The sequence below is a fragment of the Alosa sapidissima genome, chromosome 20, assembly GCF_018492685.1.
Source record: "Alosa sapidissima isolate fAloSap1 chromosome 20, fAloSap1.pri, whole genome shotgun sequence".
Taxonomy (NCBI): domain Eukaryota; kingdom Metazoa; phylum Chordata; class Actinopteri; order Clupeiformes; family Clupeidae; genus Alosa; species Alosa sapidissima.
Genome location: NC_055976.1, coordinates 6,624,239 through 6,647,428, shown reverse-complemented (window position 1 = coordinate 6,647,428; position 23,190 = coordinate 6,624,239). Strand labels below are relative to the sequence as shown.

At 46.0% G+C, this 23,190-nt stretch overlaps 1 protein-coding gene across 4 annotated transcripts in view; it reads left to right on the top strand.

Moving 5' to 3' along the window:
- gria3b (glutamate receptor, ionotropic, AMPA 3b) overlaps nucleotides 1-23,190 on the top strand; it is an 85,780-nt gene that overhangs the window by 33,592 nt on the left and 28,998 nt on the right. For all 4 annotated transcript variants that reach the window (XM_042073498.1, XM_042073500.1, XM_042073502.1 and 1 more), the window contains exons 4-6: nucleotides 9,889-10,076; nucleotides 18,864-18,917; nucleotides 20,070-20,231. In XM_042073498.1, coding sequence (XP_041929432.1) covers nucleotides 9,889-10,076; nucleotides 18,864-18,917; nucleotides 20,070-20,231 — 404 coding nt within the window. The remainder of the gene's footprint in view (nucleotides 1-9,888; nucleotides 10,077-18,863; nucleotides 18,918-20,069; nucleotides 20,232-23,190) is intronic.

The following is a 23,190-nucleotide window of genomic DNA, read 5'->3' as shown; positions in this document are numbered from 1 at the left end:
TGCCCTTTGCTTCGAGGGACCACCGCAGTGGTTTGATTGCCCTTGTGTTACAGTATGTAACAGATTTTTCAGGCAATTTGTCCAACCTGAAACAATAAGGAAAGCAAAAAAAAAAATACAATTTCATTTCTCTTTCATGTGTGAAATATTACTAGGTTTTCTCTGTCCGTCGCCCCACAGATGTACACGTGAGCCAGTGTTTTTCCGAGCGTTAATTGTGTGTGGTGTTCTGATGTGATGAAAAGGTTATATGATATTTAGCACAATTAGGTCGGACAGCCAAGCTTGCACACAGAAGGCACTAGAAAACACTGTCAGTCCTAGTTTTCACGCAGCGTGGTTCCCACACAGCAGTAGAGATGCTGAGGGGGAGAGTAAAGACTGCGCTGAGATCATTGAGCAAAACAGCATTGAATACCACCAAAAAGAAAAACAGCTTAGACACGAACAAAAAAAAACAAACTTACTTACCTAACAATAACTGGCAACTAATACAGCACATTAGACCACGCATCAATGAATCAGGTCTACCTGACGGTCTTATTTGTATGTCAGGCTTGACTTGAGTTGACTTGAGTTGAGTTGCATGTCTTAGTTTTTGTGTGTGAATATAATGCAGTCCCGGGCCCGGGTGCCAGTGCACGCAACCCCTGAGCAGCTCCTTCCTTCTGGGGGCCTCGTCACGTTTCCATCCCGTATAAATAGCTTAAGAAAACATACTCGCCTGAGACCTGCATTCATTTTTCATGCGCTGCCTTGCTTAAGGCATGCTTCATTCAAAGCAGGTGTTGCAGCATAGGTGAGAGTGTGGTGCGTTTGCGGGGTGTGGGGTGTGGGTGCGTTGTGGGGGAGTCATTGGGGTCTGAGCCAGCAGGGCTGAGGAGAAGGGGAGATGCCAGCAGAGCCATCTAAGCTGCAGAGAGCATCACTGCTTCCTTTAATGAGTCTCTCCACTGAAGCGGCTCCAGGTTTCATTGTGTTTTATGCCACTGAAGGGGAGGGGGGGAGCGGCACTTTCTGCCAATGCTGCTTGCACCACACCACTCTCGCTGACTGCATTAGCGCGCCGCCGTATAGACGGGCCCCCGCGGCCGGAATGCTCCTCCTGAAGCGAGCCGTATGATTATCTGACCGCATGGCTGTCCCACCCACCCCAAAAAATGTAATGGGGCTCTTAACTGATACAGAGATAATTGCTGTCCCACTAGTTTGTTGCGTTTCAGTGGCCGGTTCTCGTGGCAGGGTGTTATTTTTGCATCAGTAGACCTGTGACTGTGACGGCTGGAAATAAGCCTACCCGAGGAGATTAAAAATGAATTCAGGCTGACCAAAAGATGGGGGGGTGGGGGTGGGGGGGGGGGGTTCTCACCTCCCTTGTGACTCATGAGGGGTGATGTAACAGATAATTGGACACTGCTTCACTGAGTGTATGTGTGGGTGCGTGTGTGTGTGCGCATTTATGTGTGTGTGTGTGTGTGCGTGTGTGTGTTGATGGGCTTGATTATATTTGTGTCTACACAGAGGCTTAAGAAGAATTCTTTATCATACTTCATGAGTATGTTGGAGTGGGAGGAAAAGAGCGAAGCTGTGTGTGTGTGTCTGTGTGTGTGTGTGTGTGTGTCTGTGTGTGTGTCTGTGTGTGTGTGTGTGGAGGCAGAGAAGGAGTCAGTGACAGCATCTGTCTCTGTGTGTGTGTGTTTGTTTTTGTGTGCATGCATTTTTTCTTGTATAAGTGTGAGTGTGTGTGTGTGTGTGTGTGCGTGTGTCTGTCTGTGTGTGTGTGTGTGTGTGTGCGTGTGTGTGTGTGTCTGTCAGCGCGTATATAGCCGAGGGCTCTTTCGGTCCGTGGGCTGTGCAAATGAAAAGCAGTGGTGAGAGGCCCCCACACCACCACCCCCCACCCCCCCGCCGTGTGCATGAGCTTTTAAAGATACGCATAACATGCTGCTCCGGCTTGATTTCCCATCAGCTGTCTGGCCGATTAGAACAGTCCTTGGCTCCAGATCATTTTAATTATGTTGAAAAGGCCCCATCAAAGCCTTGGCTCACTTGCTTCGGTTGCAGTTTTGCCGAGGCTTGCAAATGTGTGCAGGAGACTTCAGCTGGAGCCGCTGGTTTCTCTCTGTCTCTCCCCTTTTCCACACACACACACACACACACACACACACACACACACACACACACACACACACACAAACACCGGTGTCCTGGAGACAACAACACTGAGGATGTTCTCATATGAGAGTTGGGGGCTGGGGGAATGAAAGGTGTGTGTGTGTGTGTGTGTGTGTATTCTGCGCAGTGAAATCCTGCATTACAGGCAGATGAGTCTCTAATCCCTATCACACTCTGCCCTTCATCGCCGCCTCGGCATCCTCATCCTCAGCGTACACATTATTAGGGGCGGGGCTTGTGTGCCGTACGAGCAGGCAGTGCCTAAACACTCACATCACACATTAAGCAGGTCTTCATTTTGGCACAGTGAAGATACCGTATCTGAGCTCATGCTCCTCTAATTAAGAGAAAGTCATTTCGCCTCAAAGCAGCCACCGGTGGAAGCGTGTGCAGGGAACTGGACGCCCTTTAGATTAACACTGCGTCAGCGTTCACTACATGAAACATGAAATATTGTGGTGCCGTTGGAAAACCGTGGCGACGGGCAGGGTCTCTGTCTCGTTTGCGTCGTCCCTAGCTCGATTCTGTCAAGACGTTTTTTTTTCTTCCCTGCTGCAGTGCCTAACACTGTCTCTCTCCCTCTCTCTCTCTCTCTCTCTCTCTCTCTCTCTCTGTTCTTTTCCCATGGCTGGGTGTTTGCTCTAGATTGGCCTGTCATTATCTGTTTCTTCTGATCGGTAGCGCACAGGGCCTCCAAGGGGGATACGGTATCTTACCACTTTCATAAGCCTTGCTTTCTCCTCTCTCTCTCTCTCTCTCTCTCTCTCTCTCTCTCTCTCTCTCTCTCTCTCTCTCTCCCTCCCTCCCTCTCTCTCGCTCGCCATACAGCGCCGTATGAGTCATGGCCCTTATCAACGCAGATCCCTCTCTGCTCATTTTCACCCAGGATTCAGCACCCTGGACAGCGCTCGCCAGACTGCCCAGGCTATGGCCAGGCTCCCTCTCCCCCTTTTAAGAAAGGACAGATCACAGACAAAGGAAAGAAAAACAGACAGAACCTTCTGTCCATTTCTGGGCTGCTCTCTACCATGGGGGATTTTCAAACGTCCTGCTCTAGCCTTCGCTTTTTTCCCAGGGAGCATAAATGATTATTTGAGCATGAATGTTTAAATGCTTGGACACACTGTTGTGCAAAGTCATTTTCATTTGAAAAGTCACAACCTCTGCCACCTTCAAAAAAACATAATATGAAAGTCAGTGAGATGTGTCTGCGGAAAATATGAAATCCATTGCAACACCGATGCAATTATTTTTGCCATTTGCATTTTTCCTGTGTTTTTTTTTTCAAAAGGAAGATGGTCACAGTTTCCTTTGCAATAACTGAATTATTCAACTTTCATCCCCATAGAAGATACTCTGCTCTACCCAGCAGCAAAATAGGATCATATGTGAAAAACACTTTTTTCAGGGCAGCTGGCCTTGGATGTGGGTGTTTGCTGAGCAAAAGAAATAGGCAGAGATAATAACCAAGCGGGATACAGAGACATGGTGGCCACACTTGTTGTCCAAACGTATTTGTTGGAAAAGGCCAATTTGCTCATTTTTCCCCTGATTGTTCAAAGGGACTGCAGGAAAACGTGAGAAAGGGAGGGGGGAGGGGCATGACAGCGGGTACGAAGGGGAGGAGAGGAGAGCTGGTGACATGCCACGCCAGCCCTGGCCCTTAATGAGTTGGGCAGAAGAACAGGAGCTGGGAGGAGATTAGATACAACTGAATTCAATTACAGCTTAGCCGCCACGGGTGAAGCTTCAAACTTCATCCTGTTAAGACTTCGCCTCAGATGGGCTAGTCTTCAGGTCTTTACTTACAGCTTCATCTCAGCTGCTTTGGTTAAGATCTGCCTTTCTTTCTTTCTTTCTCTCTTTCTCTCTTTCTTTCTTTTCCCTCTTTTTCCCTCCTTCTGCTTCTTTTCTGTTTCTTTCTTCTTTCATTCTTTATTTCTATAAGCAGGTACCTTCAGTCAGTAAAGACTCTGATATGCAACGGTAGCGTATGGCAGAATATAGTGATGCAACTGCAGAGGAGCGACTATTTGGGAGAGTGGCAGGCAGGCAGAAGATCTGAATGGCGCGTAAGGGTAATAACGCCAAAGGCAGAGCTCTCTCTCTGCTCAGCGGTCGCTCTCTGCTCAGCGTTCGCTCTCTGCTTGTTTCTGCGGCAGTGCTTCAGGGCGGGGAAAGACATTTTGCTCTGTGCCGCGTCACCGCGCCCCGCGCCACACCAGGATGTTGATGTTGTTGCTGAGCCCCATTTTAAAAACTGTCAGCACACTCGCGACTCGGGTCAAGCCTGTCAGAGATGGTAATGCTATTTCCAGTTAAACATGTGAATCAGAAGTAAAGGGATTTCAAAAGTTGATATGGGAGGAGGGGGGAGGGGGTTGTGGTGGAGGTGTGGGGGGGGGGGGGGGGGGGGGGCTGAGCCATCTTGACAACTAGCAGATGGAAAGATTCTGCACCTCAGTGCCTGGTGAATTACAGAGCAATGAGTAATACAAGTGTGTCTGTGTGATTGTGAATGTGTGTGTGTGTGTGTGTGTGTGTGTGTGTGTGTGTGTGTGTGTGTGTGTGAGTGGGTGTGTGTGTGTGCATGTGTGTGTGAGTGTGTGTGTATCATACACTGACACTGCAGCATGCCACAGCCTGACAGTGTATTAAAAAGCGACGGCCTCATAGGACTGATGAGAGCTGAGGACAGTAATCACGCCGCTTCATGTCTCCCACGCTGCATCCCCACACACACACCCACACCCACACACCCTACACACACACATGCACTCACACACACAGACACCCTACACACACACACCCCCTACACACACACACACACTCACCTCCCCCTCCCCCCTACACACACACACACACAGACCCCCACACACACCCACACCCACACACCCTACACACACACACACACACACTCACTCACTCACTCACACACACACACGCACACACACATGCACACACACACACACACACACACACACCACCACCGCACCACACAGCCCAGAATTTATAGATCCCGATAAGGAAAATCGTGTCGTCATCTTCTCAGGAATTTATGTCATCAGCTGCATTACATTTCATCCCTCCGCTGCACGCGACTGTGGCCTCGCTCTGAAAGACAATTTTACTGGCACACTCTGTCTTATCAATAAAGCCGTACAGCAGGCGCAGGTAAACAAGCACCCCCCCCCCACACACACACACACACACACACACACCCAAACTATGTCAGACACCCCATCCGGATGGTTCTGATCAGCTTAATGCCCAAAATGGCTGCCGGCCCAAGAGTGCAGAGGCCGCTGCATTGTAAATGGCTGCTGGCAAGGACAGAGCCTCCGTGGCGTGGCCATGATTTAGCATGGATGGGTATGCAAATGGGGTGGAGGGGATGGGCATCAATGAATCATTTGAGATTCAAGTCTCGATGTCAATTAGCACTGACTCACTAATTAACTCTATAATGGCTGAGGAGCAGCAGTTGGAAGCTATTTGATTATCCTGCAGCTGAAAAATAGCAGCGGTTTTTTTGTGTGTGTGTGTATGTTTGCTAGGCTTCTCAATTTGTTGTGTGTTTGTAGGTGTGAACGTTGCAGGTGGTTTTCAGTTGTAGCTGTCAAAGCTTTGTGTTTGGCCCAGCAGTCTCTTCATCTTTCTTCTGACATCTTTGTGGAAACTCTTCTCTTTTTTTTATTTTGCCGACTTTGAACAAAAAAAGTGAGCGAAGGAGAAGAAAAAAAAAACTCATCCAATTCGTGGGAAGAAGAATATTTACCACAGTCAGATTTCATCTGCTAATTTCCATACAAATGTAGAGACGGGCAGAGGCATGGAATCTCTACGAAATCTCAAAATGAATTCAGCCGTTCCTTGTTCCGATATGCCAAGGCAGTGAAGTGAAGATAGTGAAGGTGCTAATCATCTATTTCCAAACAATAAAAAAAGAGAAATCTATTTGATCTTAATCAGGGCGGCAGGCTGGTGCCTCGGTTCTGACATGTGGTTCTAAAAGAGAACTTCACAAGGAGCAAAGACACAGAACAATGAGTCAGAGACCTGAAAGAGAAGCAGCTGTAACCAACGCATTCCTCTGTGTTCAGACATCTCACCCCCGCCTCCATCTCCCTCTCTCTATCCTCCCTTTTCTTTCTCTTTCTCTCACTCACATCCCTCTCTCTCTCTCTCTCTTTTTCGCTCTCACTCTCCCACTCAGTCTCTCTAGAAGCTGACAGTTTTTAATGCCACTTGGATTTTGGGTTGTCTCTGTGGATGAGTGATGTCTGTAGCCATCACTTTAATTAGACAAATTAAAAAGGAATGCATAATTATGTAACAAAGAGCTCCGACAGAATGTGCAATTTGCAAGGGTGATTTCAAGTTTGACAACACAGTGATGCAGAAAAAGGTTCAGGTTGGACCATGAAGCAAGACATGTACCTTATTCATCAAGAATGACACATCTCTCACTCAGACTAGCTTTGTGTAAAAGTGTAGTCACTTTTACATTTTACAGTAACGAACAAAGCAGGTAATGCAATGAAACAGCTTTCTGGCGGATTCGTTTGTTTGCTGATCAGTTTAACAGGAAAGTCTCCAGTATACGCTAAAATCTCAGCATTATGTAATTCCTAATGTAAATCTTTGCCACAGCTAATTATACACTGCAGATGACTCACAAGGCATGCAGTCTAACAGTCTAACTGGCAGAGAACAATGACAAATAGCCTCTTTATCATTGAGCAGAACAATATAAAGACAGCACTCTCTAGTGGGTACGGCAAAGCACCACTATGTTACACGCATTTACAGTTTATGTCTGCAGTGTCCAAGGAACTTCTAGCACCATCTGCCATTGGATTTGCGTCTCCAAACTAAGCTGTTTTTTTTTTTTATTAGAACCTGAGAATGAACACCCCCCATCCCCCTAAATGTGCCCCCCCCCCACCATCTCCCTACCACCACCTCAATGTGCCCCCCCCCCCCCACCACCAGGGTCCCACTCTGACCCGGTTCCTCTCACCCTCAGCAGGGGACACATGCCCTGTGCAGGCCTACCCCCCCCCCCCCCCATCACCTGAACAGGGTCCGCGCACAGCTAAATAATACATACATACACCAGGAGAGCTCCCGCTGCCTTCAGGCCCCGCCTACCATCAAGCGCACTTGGGCCAGATTGATGAAAAATACATTCCATACACACATACACATTCCCAGCGCAGAACTCCCCATGTAGCGCTGGAGGGGGTTGGGATCTGCAGGGTGTGCTGTGTATACACATGTCCTCGATGCAGCAAACACACACACTGTAGTGAATGCATGCTCTCACGCAATTGACTAATAATGGATTGTTGGGAGAAGTGGGAATTTCCCCAGCATCAGCAGCTGCTCCTGTTTTCCTTACTCTGTTTGTATCTATGTGAGCTTTTTCTGATGATTAGCCCAATTTAACGACATGCCTCACAAGCCTTGTAATAAAATACCAGCTTAAATAAGTAAACTGAGTACTGCTTGGATGAAGAATAAAATTATGAGAGGGAGAATGATTTCTTAAATCCCTCAAATCCACCCTCCCTAAAGGAGCACAAGTAGTTTTCATTCTTAAATGTCAAGCAATTGCAAATTCCAAATGAAAGTCACAGAGTAAAAAGGACAGTCAAGTCTCTCATTTGCAAACCTCCATTCTCCTCGCATCTCCCCACCCCTGTTCTCCTCGCATCTCCCCACCCCTGTTCTCCTCGCGTCTCCCCACCCCTGTTCTCCTCGCGTCTCCCCACCCCTGTTCTCCTCGCGTCTCCTTCCCCGGGAGCGTGGGGGCAGGAGCAGTCGTAGTGTAGCAGTGTTGCTGCCCCCGGGGCAAAGGCTGTGTATATTACCATGCGAGCGTACTGTATGTCTGCGAGCGCATGTCTGTAGGGTGTTAAAACCTGTCCAACCGCTCGGTTGAGCGCTCGGTGGTTAGAAGGCGTCCGTGTCCGACACAAGGTCCACGCCTGCGCGATGCTCCCAAGATGGACCCCCACCACCCCCCTCGCCCAGCGCGCACACACAAACACACTGACAGGCCAGGTGGGGGGGGGGGGGGTGCAGCAGGTGGGCGCTGAGTTGGAGGTGGGAAAGGGTGGGTGGACGGGTAGGTGGTGGTGCTGGGGGCTTGAGGGCGGGGGGGGGGGGGGTGACATGCAGCGCATTTGTTTCAGCCGTTTGCAGGAGCTTTTCTCTGAAAGGTCACCTGGTGGAGACGGGGAGCACTGGCAGCGGTGCGGGGCACTCTGGGTACAGAGGGAGAAGAGGGAGAGAGAGAGAGAGGGAGAGAGAGGGAGGGAGAGGAGGGAGGAGAGGGAGCGGGCAAAAGAAAGAGATGGGGCCTTATCAGGAAGGCTATGTGTGCGCCGTGAGGGCAGAGCCGCTGAGGCCCATTGAGGGGTCTGGAATGGAATAAATGAAGAGATAGGCTGGAGACGCATGGCAATCTTGCAGAGAGAGGAATGGGCTCGATGCGGAGCAGGGGGGGTGGGGATGGAGGGAGGGATGGGGGGGGTAGTTTGCTTGTTGTGGAGTGTTTGCTTTGTCAGGGCCGCCGCCTCTGTCAAGCGAAGGCGATAAGGGCGAAGCAGAAAGTCACTTTCTCGAGAACAACACGAAGACGGGCTCTTTCAGCACAGCATTATGCATACACCTCCACTCCCCTATTTGCATAATCCCCAATGGCCACCACTTTTATTTTGAAATAAAATTAATTACCCAGTCGATCCAGACTGAAGGGCAAAGTGGGTTTTGTTGTTCGGAGCAAAAGTTTCTAAAGCCAAATCTATAGTGAGTGGCATTTTGCTAAAGCTCAAGCGACTCATATATGAATAAGCCAAAGAACTGAATGCACACGCTGTACATTCCAAATCAATTGCCTAAAGTAATGAATGTACATTCGCTCTTCTTGATTTGCATTTAAAGCTATCCTGTTCTAGTCTGTAAGGAGGATACCTAAACAGCGCCAGCCATTCTCACAGCTCCATCTTTCTGTTCATCACAGCTGAGTAAATCACTTGAAAAGTACAGTATGCCATTTGAGTGTCCAGACAGTGGGTTCTTGGTAGAACTAATATCTCCCCTCATCTGAATTATGTATGAAAATGTTCTTGTTCAAGCAGTGTGTATGTGTTGCCCCCTGCAATAATGGTTTTCTTTAAGAAGAAGTGCAAAATAATTATCTTTTCTTCTTTTGCTTTTATTTGACTTCACAGCTGTTCTCAAGGACGGCAGTAGATGGGCATTATTTTGATGTAAGAGTCATTGTGGCGAGCCACTGCTGCTGCCCATTTGCATTCCCTTGTAGACCATTTATTGGCGAACATGTGAGAGCTACTCGTATAATTGCCCCTGTCCTCTTTGTATTCAGCGCGGTAATATGCTGCCAGACAAAACTGTCCTTGACTCGCTACAGAAGGGGGAAAAAAATCTCCCCTGCCTTCGCTTCGCCCACTCTCTACTCCACTGTTAGTACGTCTGTCTGAGCAGAACGTGTGACGTCAGGCGACTGTACAGCTCAAGTCCACAAACTAAGCACAGACAGAAAAGCCCTTGTTTGTGTTTGTGTGTTTCATTATTTATTAGCACGGCTTGTTAGCATGTTTTTATTAGCACGGCTAGGCTAACCTGAGGACTTGGCTTCTCTCTTTTCTCCCTCCTCTGCTCCCTCCTTTGCCCTTCGTCAAGGGTACTCAATACTTCAAGCAATCATGGAGGCAGCTGTGGCTAACAACTGGCAGGTGACGGCACGGTCCGTGGGGAGCATCACCGACCCCCTGGAGTTCAAGCGCATCATCGAGGAAATGGACAGGAGACAGGAGAAGCGCTACCTGATCGACTGTGAAGTGGACCGGATCAACGTCATCCTGGAACAGGTATGTCCAGTCCAGAGAAGTGGATGGGTGGGTGGTGGTGGTGGTGGTGGGGGGGGGGGGTTGTCTTTGCCAGTTTGAGAGCTGTTTGCCTGGTTAAGCTTGCTAAGTGAGCGAGGCAGTGCTCTCATCCAGAAAAGGAGAGGGTGGGCTTTCTCTTTCTCTCTCTCTCTCTCTCTCTCTCTCTCTCTCTCTCTCTCTCATTTTTCTCTTTCTGTCTCCCTGTCTCTTTCTTTCCATCTCTCTGCCTGTCTCCTCGTCTCTTCGTGTCTGTCGTCCTGTCTCCCTCCACACACTCTGACCGCAGTGCCCGTCGTCTCTCTGACGGCTGACAGCGTGCTATGGCACGGGCTCTCCTCTCTGACCTCTTCCTCCCGAGGAGTCGAGTACCCCCACAAACCCCCCCCCCCCCCCCCCCCCCCGTTTTTTTTTACCCATGGCTACCGTCAGCCTTCTAATCCCTCCACTAATGAGCCAGAACACCGCAATCACCGAGCTCACGTCTCCTGCTTTTGTTGGAAAGGGTGGAAGAAAATGAGGATTTGAAATTTGCTCACAGGAAAATGCAATTAAGATGAATAGATGAGTGGCTATTTACCCCGCACCGTGACACCCGCCCCCCCCCTTACCCCCCCAGGACTGAATGTCACCCAGCCGCCCCCCTCCGGCTGCCTCTCCACCAGGCAATCATACGACTGAATTGGATTCTGCTCGTTAACATGAATTTAGATATACGGGCTCATTCCACTATACAATACCTCTCAATGTTTTTTTGTTTTTTTTATATGAATCTAATTTGATTGCAGAGTCATAGTCTTAGCGCAGAGTGGCTTTTAGTATTAATTTAGTGTGTCTAATTTAATTCTTGTGGTGCAAATTTCCTTACTCAGTAATTTCCCATTACGCTGCACTAAAAAGCATTTCCTCTGTGTGTGGGTATGAGAATGCATGAGCTTTATCCCTTGGATAGCATCAGTCTTTACGAATGGAAAATATCCATGGGAAGAACAAAGCAAGGAGGGTATCTTTGATAGCAGAGACACACAGACACACACACACACACACACACACTCAGACACACAGAGAGAGAGAGAGAGAGAGAGAAAGAAAGAAAGAGACACACACAGACACACACACACACACACACACTCAGACACACAGAGAGAGAGAGAGAGAGACACACACACAAGCCCGTCCAGCTACAGTTTCCTAATAGTGCCAGTACTCAGAATTACTCTGCATGTATTCAATCTGTTTCCCATCAAATTCAATCAATTGGCTTTAATGCAACACTGGTTCCTTCCCCTCCGCTTTCACTCTCCTAAATACATTTGTGACTCACACAACTCTGTGTGCAGTGGGGAAAGGACAGCTATGCGGAGGTGAGAGAGGTGGGGGGGGGGGGTTGGGGTGGTGCAGTGAGATCCGTCTTCTCCCTTTTTATACCCCTCAGCAGGCTCTCAACCAAAATTGAAGCTAATTGTAGCTAATGCGGTCCCTGCTCAGCCTGCACCGGCCAATCAGAGACCTCGGACGAGGCGCCAGATTGCGGTCCTGTGGAGGGCTGGGAGGGGGAAGAAAGAGCCAAAGCCCTCCTCGCCACCACAGCCAGCCGTCTGGATAGAAATGACATGCAGGGACCTATAGTCCTATCAGATGTATCTGAAGCATGATGCGGTCTCGCATAGGGGACAGTGCGCCACGATGTCTCAAGGGCACAGGCAGCTGATCCCCACTGAGGATTACTAGAGTGTGCGATCCTCAGCCAGTCCACTCAAGATTCTCATTTTGCAGGGGATTGCACGACTCCCAGGATTACCGGTAGTCCGGTGTGATGCTGTGGTGGAATTAGCTGGTAATATTCTCTGCCAGTATCTTGAAATCTTGCTGTGCAGAATGTATGTCTTGCACTCCGTGTTTTTAGTTGATTTGATATTGATATTGAAACTCACAGACACAGACACACACACAAACACACAAACACACACACACACACAAACACACACATAAGAGAAGAAGTGTGATGTCACCAACAAGACATTCCTGCCATGGTATAGTAGTTGAGTGACATCAAAATGCTTTAGGGACCTAATCAAATGACACTTAAAATATTTATAATAAATATCTTGTTTTGACCTCTTATGGATTGTATGTTTTTCACAACTTTAGTATACACTGACGCAGATTTTACTGGAGAAAACTGCAAAGACAAGTTTGCATTACCTTAGTTAAACAGTTACCTGTAAAATACATGCATCCAATCCAAATCCATAGTCCTTAGTGGTACTAATTAGCGGCCATTGAAAATACCTACTCAAATACAGTGTGCATGTATGCTGGTCTGTCCCATGTTGTGTCGGGACGCCCCCCTCCTGTGCTTCCATCACTGGAGTCTGCTAAGAGGCATCAACCTGCTCGTCTCTGTTGTAAGGAACGGGCGGACATGAATGAATGGCATCTGGGACAGGCCCAGGGCTCACAAGCTGTTCAAAGAAAGAGAAAGGCAGTTTGTGGTGCCAGCCGCTGAACCAGAGAAGAAGGGGAGGAGGGCACCTGGGGAAAAATGGCAGAAAAAGACTGTGTTACAGAGAGAGAGAGAAAGAGAGAGAGAGAGAGAGAGAGAGAGAGAGAGAGAGAGAGAGAGAGAGAGAGAGAGAGAGAGAGACTGTGTTACAGAGAGAGAGAGAGACAGAGATTGCTCAAGGGAAGTCTTGCAATGGTTTTCAGCTACCTACAAACCGGCAGCCATGGATTGTCTTGGCTCCTGTCGCTGCGGAGAGTGGCTCCTGATCCTCTTACTGATAGTGAATGCCAGGAGGGCCGGTGCTGGGGAAATCTCTGTTTGTTTTGTATCCACACAATGTCTTTTATTTCCTGCCATGCCGCTTTTTCTTCTGAAGGGAACAGAGAATAACAGATGAAAATGTGGATAAGGAATTAAAAAGGGAAAAGATCCATGTTCTAAGGTGTGCCAGATTAGCGGTAATAGCTCATGGGGAATAGCTGAGTTAATTTACCAACGAGACGAGCAACAAATCTGATCGTTCCAAAAAGAGCATGCTCTCAGTTGCTCGTCCTCTCTTTTCCGCTCCCTGTCTCTCTCAAGCTGTAGGGGAGCATGATTTGACTGAAATGGGTTTGATCACACATTTGTCGTATCAGAGAAGAGGCTTCCTTTGAAATGAAGACATCTGTGGCCATTACCTCTGAGACCCCAAGCCGAGGATCGAGCTTAATTACAGAGAGAGAAAGAGAGAGAGAGAGAGAGAGAGAATTTGAGAGTAGGGGAAAAATGTAAATTTGAAGGAAAAATGGGAGCGACCTGCACCTAGACCGCAGAGTGAGATTGAATTGTGGGAGACAAAAGAGAAAAGGGGGGCTTTTTTGGTCTTGTTAAAGAAGAGATGGAAATGTAGCTTGATATTTAGAGCCAGTGATTGCTTTGATTCTGAACCACGGTCTCTCCATCGACTCCTAAACAGCGGAAGGGCTGTGGGGATGAAGCCACCGATCATCTGAGAAGCGGCACTGATCCCAGGCCAGCTCCTGTCACCGGTGGGGAGGCTGGAGGGTGGATCGGGGTGGGCTCTTGGAAATAAAAGGGTTGAGGGGGGCAAGTGGGGTGGGGTGGAGGGGCAGAAAGCAGCGATCTCCCACTGTTTGAAGTAAAGCCCTGAAGACAGAGGCCTTTAATGCCCCCACGTCATTCCCGCCTTTTGGGACCGTTTAACGTCTCAACAGCCTTTAATAGGATTAGGGCCGCTCTATCAAAGACCTGCGAATGCTACTGTGCCTACTTCCTCTGGCTGTCAGAAGTGTTGCACATGAGGCCACCCTTCTCTCTGATGGGGAATAGCAACAATCACCGAAGACCACAGTATGTGCAAAAAATTCCAGTGGATAAAAAACAATAACGCATCCATAATTCCTGAACATAGTGGTATCTCTGTCAGCAGTCCATCAAGCAGCTGTTTTGGAAGGATATAAGCCTTATATATAGTCTTAGGGATAAAAGTCTTTTGATTCCTTCTAATGTTTCAGCCGAGATTAGCTAATTAGCCCAAGATGACATGACATCACATGACTCCGCACGATGTCATGGACTGGATGGCGCGTGGCGGCAAGTCCCTCTCCAAGTGGAATCGAATAACAAACGGCTGCAATATTTCAAAGACACAGACACAGAGAAGTCCTGCGGCTCCGGAATAGGATAGCACGGCAGTGCTCCTCGCTGGAGGAGAGCCAAGTCGGTTCAGTCCACGCGCGGGCATAAATCCAGACTGCCAGGAAGAGGGGGGCCTAGCCACGGACGCGCTCGCCAGTTAATTAGAATGTATCCCCCCAGGAGTACTGCGGCTTACAGCCTCCGAGGCCGGGCGGGGCGGGGGGACACTGCCTGGAGGAAGGGAAATGAAGATAACGGAGTTTTTTAAAGAGGCCTTTTGGAAAACATTTTGCCCATTTGTCCCTCCTTCTGTCCCTCCCTCTATCCTTCCCGCTGCCCCTGTATGTGATATATGGACGCTGTTTATGGATTATTCTTAGCACAGGGGGGCCATTGCATCAGAGATAAATCATGACTCTGCAGATTTTAGTGGTAGCATAGTTTACAGGGATGTGGGGCAGGAATGTGAGTTCAGGTTGGTGAGAAGTCTTAAAATAACACGCAGTGTATGTTGACACAAGACTATGGTCCGCTAACCAAGAGACCAAGTTTCCTTGCTCAGCATGTTTCAACAGACAATTCTTGCATGCAGAGATGGCAAAAGTTAATTACACACTTTCTATATTCAAATAAAAGTACAGATATGTGTGTAAATACACTGGTAAAAGAGCCAAGAGCCAGGAGTCTTTTATTGTCATGTGCACAGAGAAAACATGCTGTTACTCCATACAGTGACATTCTTACTTTGCTGATCCTCCATTGACACATTTTAGAATCAAAATAAAATTAAAAAAAACTTCTAAAAATATGACACTTACAAATATTGCATACATAGATAAATAAGTGTGCAAGTTTAAATTTGTAGCATGAACAAGTTGTGCCCAGTTGAGCATTATGTGTACATTGGAATGTAGTGTTGGAGAGTGTAGAATTAATGTGTACATTGGAACGTAGTGTTTGAGAGTGCGTCAGTGTTCAGCTGTTTAGATTAGTGGAGAAAAGTGCCATGTGTTCACAAGAGTGATGATGGCCCGTGGAATGTAGCTGGTCAGTCTTGTTGTATAATTACTGCTTTAAATTCTTTAATCAAGTAAATGTAGCAAAGCACAGGCTCTGAAATGTACTCAAAGTATAAAAGTATAAAAGTAAAAAGTATCCTTGAAGGACTGTTTTATCAGTTGTTTCTGTTAAAAGAAGCGAATTGGAGCCTGCAAAGATATTCCAATTTAACAACTGTATCGTCTTAACAACTATTTCACTATCCCTGTGGTGTTTCATGAAAGCTTATTACCTTATCAGGATGAACATGCAGAGAAATTAAGAGAAACATTATGATTGAGGTACTGTCACTGACAGAATAGGCGTAGTAGGAAAATGTCAGATTTTTTTCAAAACAATTTAACGAGGATAATCAGTACACATTCTGATAAAGCACTGGATTCCACAGTGAAGTTTTTCATAAAAAGTTTATTAAACTTTCAGCTTAATAGATACTTGAAAGTACTTAAGTATTTGTACTTCCCACCTCTGTTTGCATGACACAAACTGATGACTTTGACTGATTTATCTTGTATTAGTCATGTTGTGCAGTTCAATTGTTCAGTGTGGTTCAGTTATGACTCAGTTATCAGTAATTACTGATGATTACCATTGTATGGTTTCTGCAGCACAATAGCAGTAGCAGGAACTTTATGCTTTGCACATTGTAGATTCAAATTAGGCCTCTTGGTCAAATGATGATCTTAAATGGGAATTACGGAATTATTAAGTTGCATGTCAAGAATAAGAAAGCTTTATGAATATTCTGTGAATATTGGATTTGCATTTGGATAAATGTATTGTACAGTTAGAGACTGATAGTACAGTATGTTTTAAGTAAGGCGCTGCTTAAATGTCACCCATATTTAACAAAGGTCTTCTTCTCAACCACCTTATTTACTCAAAGAGCCACAAACAGGTGTGATAAGCTTAGAACTAAATTCAAAGCTTCCTTTTCCTATTTCCCACCGCTTGCCTTGGAGGGGGAAAAATGGCCTGATAATCTCTTTGAGACATTTTTGTGCTGAGCTGCATTTTGTAAAGGTCATTCAGAGCCAAGAATGACCCAGCAGATCCCGGGCCGAGTTTTCTATTGAACACCCAGGAGTGAATGTATTGCTTTATTTTCATCCCCCAACTGCTCCAGCCCCATCCCCTCCTGTCTGTCAGGGCTGTGTGAATAGACTGGCCCTGGGTGAACGCAAGGTCACCGAGCCTGTCCATGGCCATCACATTATAGTGAAAACTTCTCCCAAGGAAGGAAAACCTCTCTCTGGCCAAGTGAGGGTGCTGGCGTGGGGGATCAGCGTACCAGGGAGTACATGGGCGGGGGAGGCGAGAGGAAGATTACAGTGGCATTGGAGGAGATTTTTTGGGGAATATACTTCACTTTGATTCTGCAACTACAACCTAATCCATCCATTTAATGCCTCTCGACTGTGTTCTTCTGCTGTAATCCCATCTTAAACACATCTTGATTTAGACGAGCCGCTGCTCACTGACTCACTGCTAATCTTCTGTTGTTATATACAGTATATGTCTTAAACCAGTTTTTCCTCCAAAAATAGCACTTTCATTAGAGCTGAGGTTACAACAGACTTCACTAAGGCAGCAGAAGATGTGTAAAAAAGAGTACTTTTCTCAGACAAGGTTGGTTTAATGTAGAAATGTGGTTACGTTTTTTTGTGGGTTTGGGGGTTGAAGTCTTAATAAACATTTTGTAAATAAAATTCCAGTTCATGTAAACGAAAAGCCAATGAGCCAGCAATATCTGCCACTGAGTCAGGACGCAGCTCAGAAACACATGACTCATCGCCAGCATTCGATATCATCCTGTTTAAATATGAATACGCCATATTTTATTTGGGTAGAATTGATGGAAATAGAACACACTTCCCTTTTCAGATGCTAAACAGCCGTGGCTAATGTGTTGAGGCGTCGCGAGGGGAGACTAAGGATTTCCTGTGAGGAAGAGGCTAGCGTTGGCCCAGGGCCCCTGGCTGGAGGGGAGCGGAGTGGTGTTATTAAGATCCCACGGTGCCCTGGCTCAGGTGGCCCCCTCTGGCCGAGTCCTCGCTGGCCGACTCACTTCAGGCGGAGCGCACGGGATACTCGGGCCTCAGCCAAAGCTCCTGCTCAGGTGCTACCGCGCTCACGGCCACAGCAAGATGGTGCCCAGGTCTGGACAGCGTCCTGGCCCCAAACTGCCCCACTTGAGCCAAAAGTCAAGGGCAGCGCTTACAATGACGTCTACATACAGTATAGTCGGACCGAAGACACACAGCCTTGCAGGGGCACTGCACACAGCAGTCTCTATAGAATAAAGATAGTTTCTATACAACTATAGATTCAAGTGAAATGTTGATGTCAGTGGTGATGTAGAAGGTACAGTATGAAAGAACCCGCATTAAATTAAAATGTGTCATGCAACTAAGCCTTTATATCTCTTTCTGTCGTCTCGCGCGCTCCTCTGCCACCGTGTCTCCCCCCCCCCCCCCCCTTTCTCTCTTCATATCCTTTCTGCCGTGATATGAATTCATGATGTTGTCGCTGTCAGAAATGACTGACCTACTTGAACAGCCTGATGAAATGAGCGGAAGAGCACAGAGGATTGGCGTTCTCTCGGGCGACACGCTGTGCGCCACGATGATGCGCGGGGGGGGCGGGGGGGGGGGGGGCAGGAGAGAAAAAGCAGGCCAATCATTCACAAATGTCAGCGAAGAAGCCAGAGAAAGCTTGATTCAATTTATGTAAACCTGACATGTAAACACGGGTGATTTTTACAGAGGGATCGTGAGCGTGCGTGGCGCGGCCGATGGGCACGGCGTGGCTCCTGAAGATGCTGCGAATCGATGTGAAGCAATAGCGCCACACAGGAGCGCACGAGGACGGGAGGAAATGGGCAACGCAGTGATTAATTGATAGAGGGTTACTACTCTGTCATGGCGCCTGCAGCGGGAAATACAGATGCACCAACAATTGATTTAGGGCTTCGGGGACAGGTTCTGCTGCTGTATCGACTTTCTAAATGGCTAGTGGAAAAGTTTCAAAACCGTTCCATCAAACACTTCACAAAAGCACTTACAGAATTGAAACCATGGTTCTTGTGGGTACCAACCACATACCTGTGTGTGTGTGTGTGTGTGTGTGTGTGTGTGTGTACATAGGTGTGTGTGTGTGTGTCGGTGAGCATGTAAGTGATGGATTGATTATTCCCCTTATTTTTTATTTTCTGTGCTGTGCTCTTCACGCACTACTGAATTTGCAAGGCACCCATGCCACTGTGTCCATGGTCCGTGAACAGTGGAAGAAAGCAGGAGCCAGGTAGGTAGGGTTGCTGGGGGTCTGGCCTGTCAGTCGTGGAATGGTAATATCCCCAGCCTTCGAGATGCAACACAAAGACACATCAATCACTGATGGCCTCAGTTGTCGCCTTTACAGTGGAGCGCTTTGTGTTTAATGCAGTCGTGTAAAGCAGCGAGTGGGTCGACACCCAGATGAATACGTTCTGCCTCCTGGCTCTCTTTACATGGATGGCTAACTGCCATTGATTCCGCTCTCTCTCTCGCTCTTTCACTCTCCCTCAGGTTGTGACCCTGGGGAAGAATAGCCGAGGCTACCATTACATTATTGCCAATCTGGTGAGTATGAACAGGCCTCCTCTCTCCTCTTGGAGACTGTAGCACTCAGTGTGTGAAGGTGTGGAGAAATATTTCAGTTGCATGTCACATTCAAGGATCATTTTATGTTTGTGTATCCGTTACCATTACTATAGCTATGTATATCAAAGTATACAAAAAATCTATACTGAATGGTATCTGTAAGAGAATATGAATGAAATGAATGAAATATAAATATATTTATTTATTCATATATTTCATTTATATGAATATTTATTCATATATATGTATTTATTCATATATATATACATTGATATATATATAATATATATATATATATAAATTGATATATATTTATTTATTTAACATATTAAACATATACATAGAACATATTTAATATGTTGATTGGGTTGAGTTGATTGATTCATTTTTACTAAATAAAAACAACCAAACTGCAGTTCAATAGAAATGTCCTGAATTTGACAATAAAAACCTGATGTTTTTTAACTAACTTTGTTAACTATGTTTACATCTGAAGTCTTCATATACTGAATGATATCTATAAAGGTTTATATTGAATGACTGAATGGTATCTATAAGGTAAGGGCATACTGAATGTCATCAGCTAAATGGAATTATTCTGAATCTGCACACTGTTGTTTTAAAGTTGGAGACACAGGGCCTTGGCATACACTGAGACTAGGCTCAAACATCTCCCTCACTCCCAGTTCCTCAAACACAACCAAAGTGAGTGAGAGGCAGTGGGAGCAGCTGCAGGCCACTGTGTAGTCCACCGTGCCAGTGCTCCGTGCCAACCACATGTGCTTTTGATGATAGTCAGAGGGAAGTTGTTGCCAGTGATGTGATGAATGATACAAGACTAGAGCTTTTCTTCTCCCACTATATGGCAGCCCCAGAGTATGATGTTGAAAGACATTATCATATTATTTTTTTATAATTGATGAAGATAGCGAGAGTTATTTTATGCCTGGCTCACACACGTTAAATGTGTAAATGTGTTAAAAGAGGTTTATGCATGTAGTTTCCCTTACAGTGTACGGTACACTCCATGGAAGACATTGCATGATAATATGGCCAACTTAGGTTTCAAAGGCTTAATGCAAACAACTCCTCCTCTGCAACTGTCATGGTGGCTCTTTGTTTGATCTTCAGGGCTTCTCCAATGTGAGCTTGGACAAGGTTGCTCTCGGTGGAGCGAACATAAGTGGGTTCCAGATAATCAATCCGGAGAACCCCATCGTACAGCAGTTCCTCCAGCGCTGGGACCGGCTAGATGAAAGAGAATTCCCAGAGGCCAGGAACACGCCTCTGAAGGTAAGCCTTTCATGGTATATGCAAAAGCCTCCAAGCATTTTTCAGGCGAATGTTTCTCCGTCTTCCTCCATACTATTCTCTCTTTCTCTCTCTTCTTCCCACTTTCACACATTCTTTCCATCTTCTCTCCTCTCCTCTTTCCTCACTTATGTTACTCCCTTCATTCTTGTTTCACTCTCTTTCTTCCCCCTTCAACACAATCAATATATTGACACTGCGTCAGAGGCAGCCTAGACACTGGCCTTGGAATTACATCTAATTAAACAGTGATGAAGAAAGAGATAGATTTTTAATGGCACTTCATTAGGTTTTGTCATGGTGTGGTGGGCACAACTAACCCAGCTCACGTCTCCCCCATAGTGGAGGTCAAGGAAAAACCTTTAAGGTGCCTGCAAGATAGAGGATCTGACTCTGCCCGATTGGCTAAACTCCTGTGGTGGAACATAGAGGGGGACTGAGTGGGGAGACGTTGCGCTGATTTCCCATCTCCCCCTAGTGTTTTCTTCGACTACAACTACAACACCGTCCCTCTCAAATTAGGCCTGATCATCAGGGACTTTGCTCATTCACCCACATCTGTTTATTTTCAAAGGTGGTTAAAAGAGCTCTGGGAATTGTTTGACAAAAAGTTATTGAAGATCTGATATAAAAAAGAAATAAAAAGGCGTGTTCTCATTTTGGGCGAATTTTGGATAGAGTATTGTAATAGCTACCAAACAGTGGCGGTTCTAGGATTTTTCTGAGACAGGGGCCATAAAGGGGCCACATCATACACTGAGGGGCCAAGAACTGGTCAACATCCATACACAGAAAATCCCTTGTTCAGTAAGGCAGAGGCACGTTGTTTACGTGATATGCAGGACTATACGCAGTATACCCAAAGTCCTTTTAGGCAAGTCCCTCCACTCAACGGCCATATTTCAACGCTTTTTGGGCACTCATCGGGCATCCTATTCGGCAGAAATGTGCGTGCGCAAAGCTTCACGACACCAATCTTGCTCCAGCGGCGAGTTCACAACACATGATTGGCATGATGTCTTCACAACACACCATATGATTGGCTCAATGTATTCACATCACACCACATGACATGACATTTCACCAGTCAAATACTTGAATGCTAAATGCTAAAAAACAAAAAAGCCAATACAATTCTTAACACTTTTCCCATTTATTTATAATGTGCATTGTTGTGCACTAAAATATAATAGACACTTCAGTGGAAATACATTGATATTTTAAACAGAAATCATACATCATGCTGCACACATTTTTCATTCAATTAAACAAGTTTTACTTTAACTGTTTCCCCTTTTGTTGATAAGAGAAACGACTTTCACTGCCAGTTTGCGTACATTAAAACAAACACACACACACACACACACACACACACACACACACACACACACACACACACAGCATGCATCATATTTACACAATTTTTTCAACGACTTATTTGGAATGGAAGCAAGCCACCGTCTTGCTTCCAGTTATAAAAGCCTGATTCTGATTTGAAGACTGACGATGGGTCATTTGAAAGCGAAAATTACGGAAGGGGTAGCAAAACACTAAAGATGGAATATTCCTACCATTTGAAGTCTTTGTATCAGAAGTCATTGAGTGGCCTCTTCCTATTTCCGTGCTGCATCTTGCGGAATACCAGTTTAGGAGAGGTTGCACAGAACCATCTGCTCTAGAATGGAAAATGTCTGGAGAGAAGAAAATGAAACAAGTTTGAGTAACTTAATTGTTATTAACTTTCATAACCCACTGTCAACCTGGCGTTTCTAAAATAAATGACAAAATATGCTCACTGTAGTGGCAATAGGAAATAGCATCATACCATTAGGAGCAGCTATGCTTGGTGACTGGTTCTGAAGACTGTGGGTTGAAGTCACCAGCTCCTGCGCCATCTCAGTCTGTAGGCGAAACACAAATGCGTGTTTCACAAAATCCATGCTTGTATTCAGCATGTCGTCTGGCAACTGTAAAACCAGTCATTATTTTTTTAAATCATATAAAGCTTGAGTGAATAGAGTAGAAAATTTAACCAATTTATCTCAATGAAACTCTCCTTGTCCTAACACTTTGAGACAGAATTCAAGCGAAGCCCATGAATCAAATAAACTCAGAATAGTGGTTAATAACTTTGCAACGATAGCTCACATTAACTACAAAAACGTAGCGTTAGCTATTAGGCATGTATTCTCATGTTTATGTTAGCAGCTGCCAAACGTTTTCCTCAAGCAAAAAAAAATCGAACGTTACTTACATTTGGTAAAGTGCACTAGCGCATGTAATATTATTCATTTCGGACCCCAAACAGGATGTCCATTTCTCTGCATTTCATATAACACCATTTCAAACACTTCATACATTACCTTTCCATACATAAAATCTATCAGCATGCTAACAAACAATCAAACCTCAACTCAAGTAACCTAACGTTAAGTTAATGTTAACAGTTCACTGACTAAGTCAGTTAACAGTTCACTGCAAGCTTGCTGCTGCTTCGTAATTTAATTGACAAACTTAACATATTCTGACAGCAACAAATAAACGTCCCTTTCACATAATGATAGGGGTGTGACTTTCGAAACCGACGTCTCGAATCAGTGTCGAGGCTTCGAAACACACATGTTTCGAAACACTGCTTCGAAACGTGGTTCAAAACCGCCATGTCATGTGACCACAGCTTCGAAACATCGTTCAAAATCCCCATGTCATGTGACCAAAGTTAAGCGAACCTCGGTGCATTTCACTGGTGTCGGCAGGCGTGCCCGTGCGTTCAATTAACAGTGTAGACTTATCTTAAGCAATAACCATGTTGGTGTAGTGGTTAGTGAGAGTGTTTTTTGCACGGTAGCCCAGGCTGCTTAAATGTGGTTCGATCCCCGTTTGATTTATAAGGTAGCCATATTGTTTCAGATCGTATCTGTATGTTTTTTTACTTCATCAT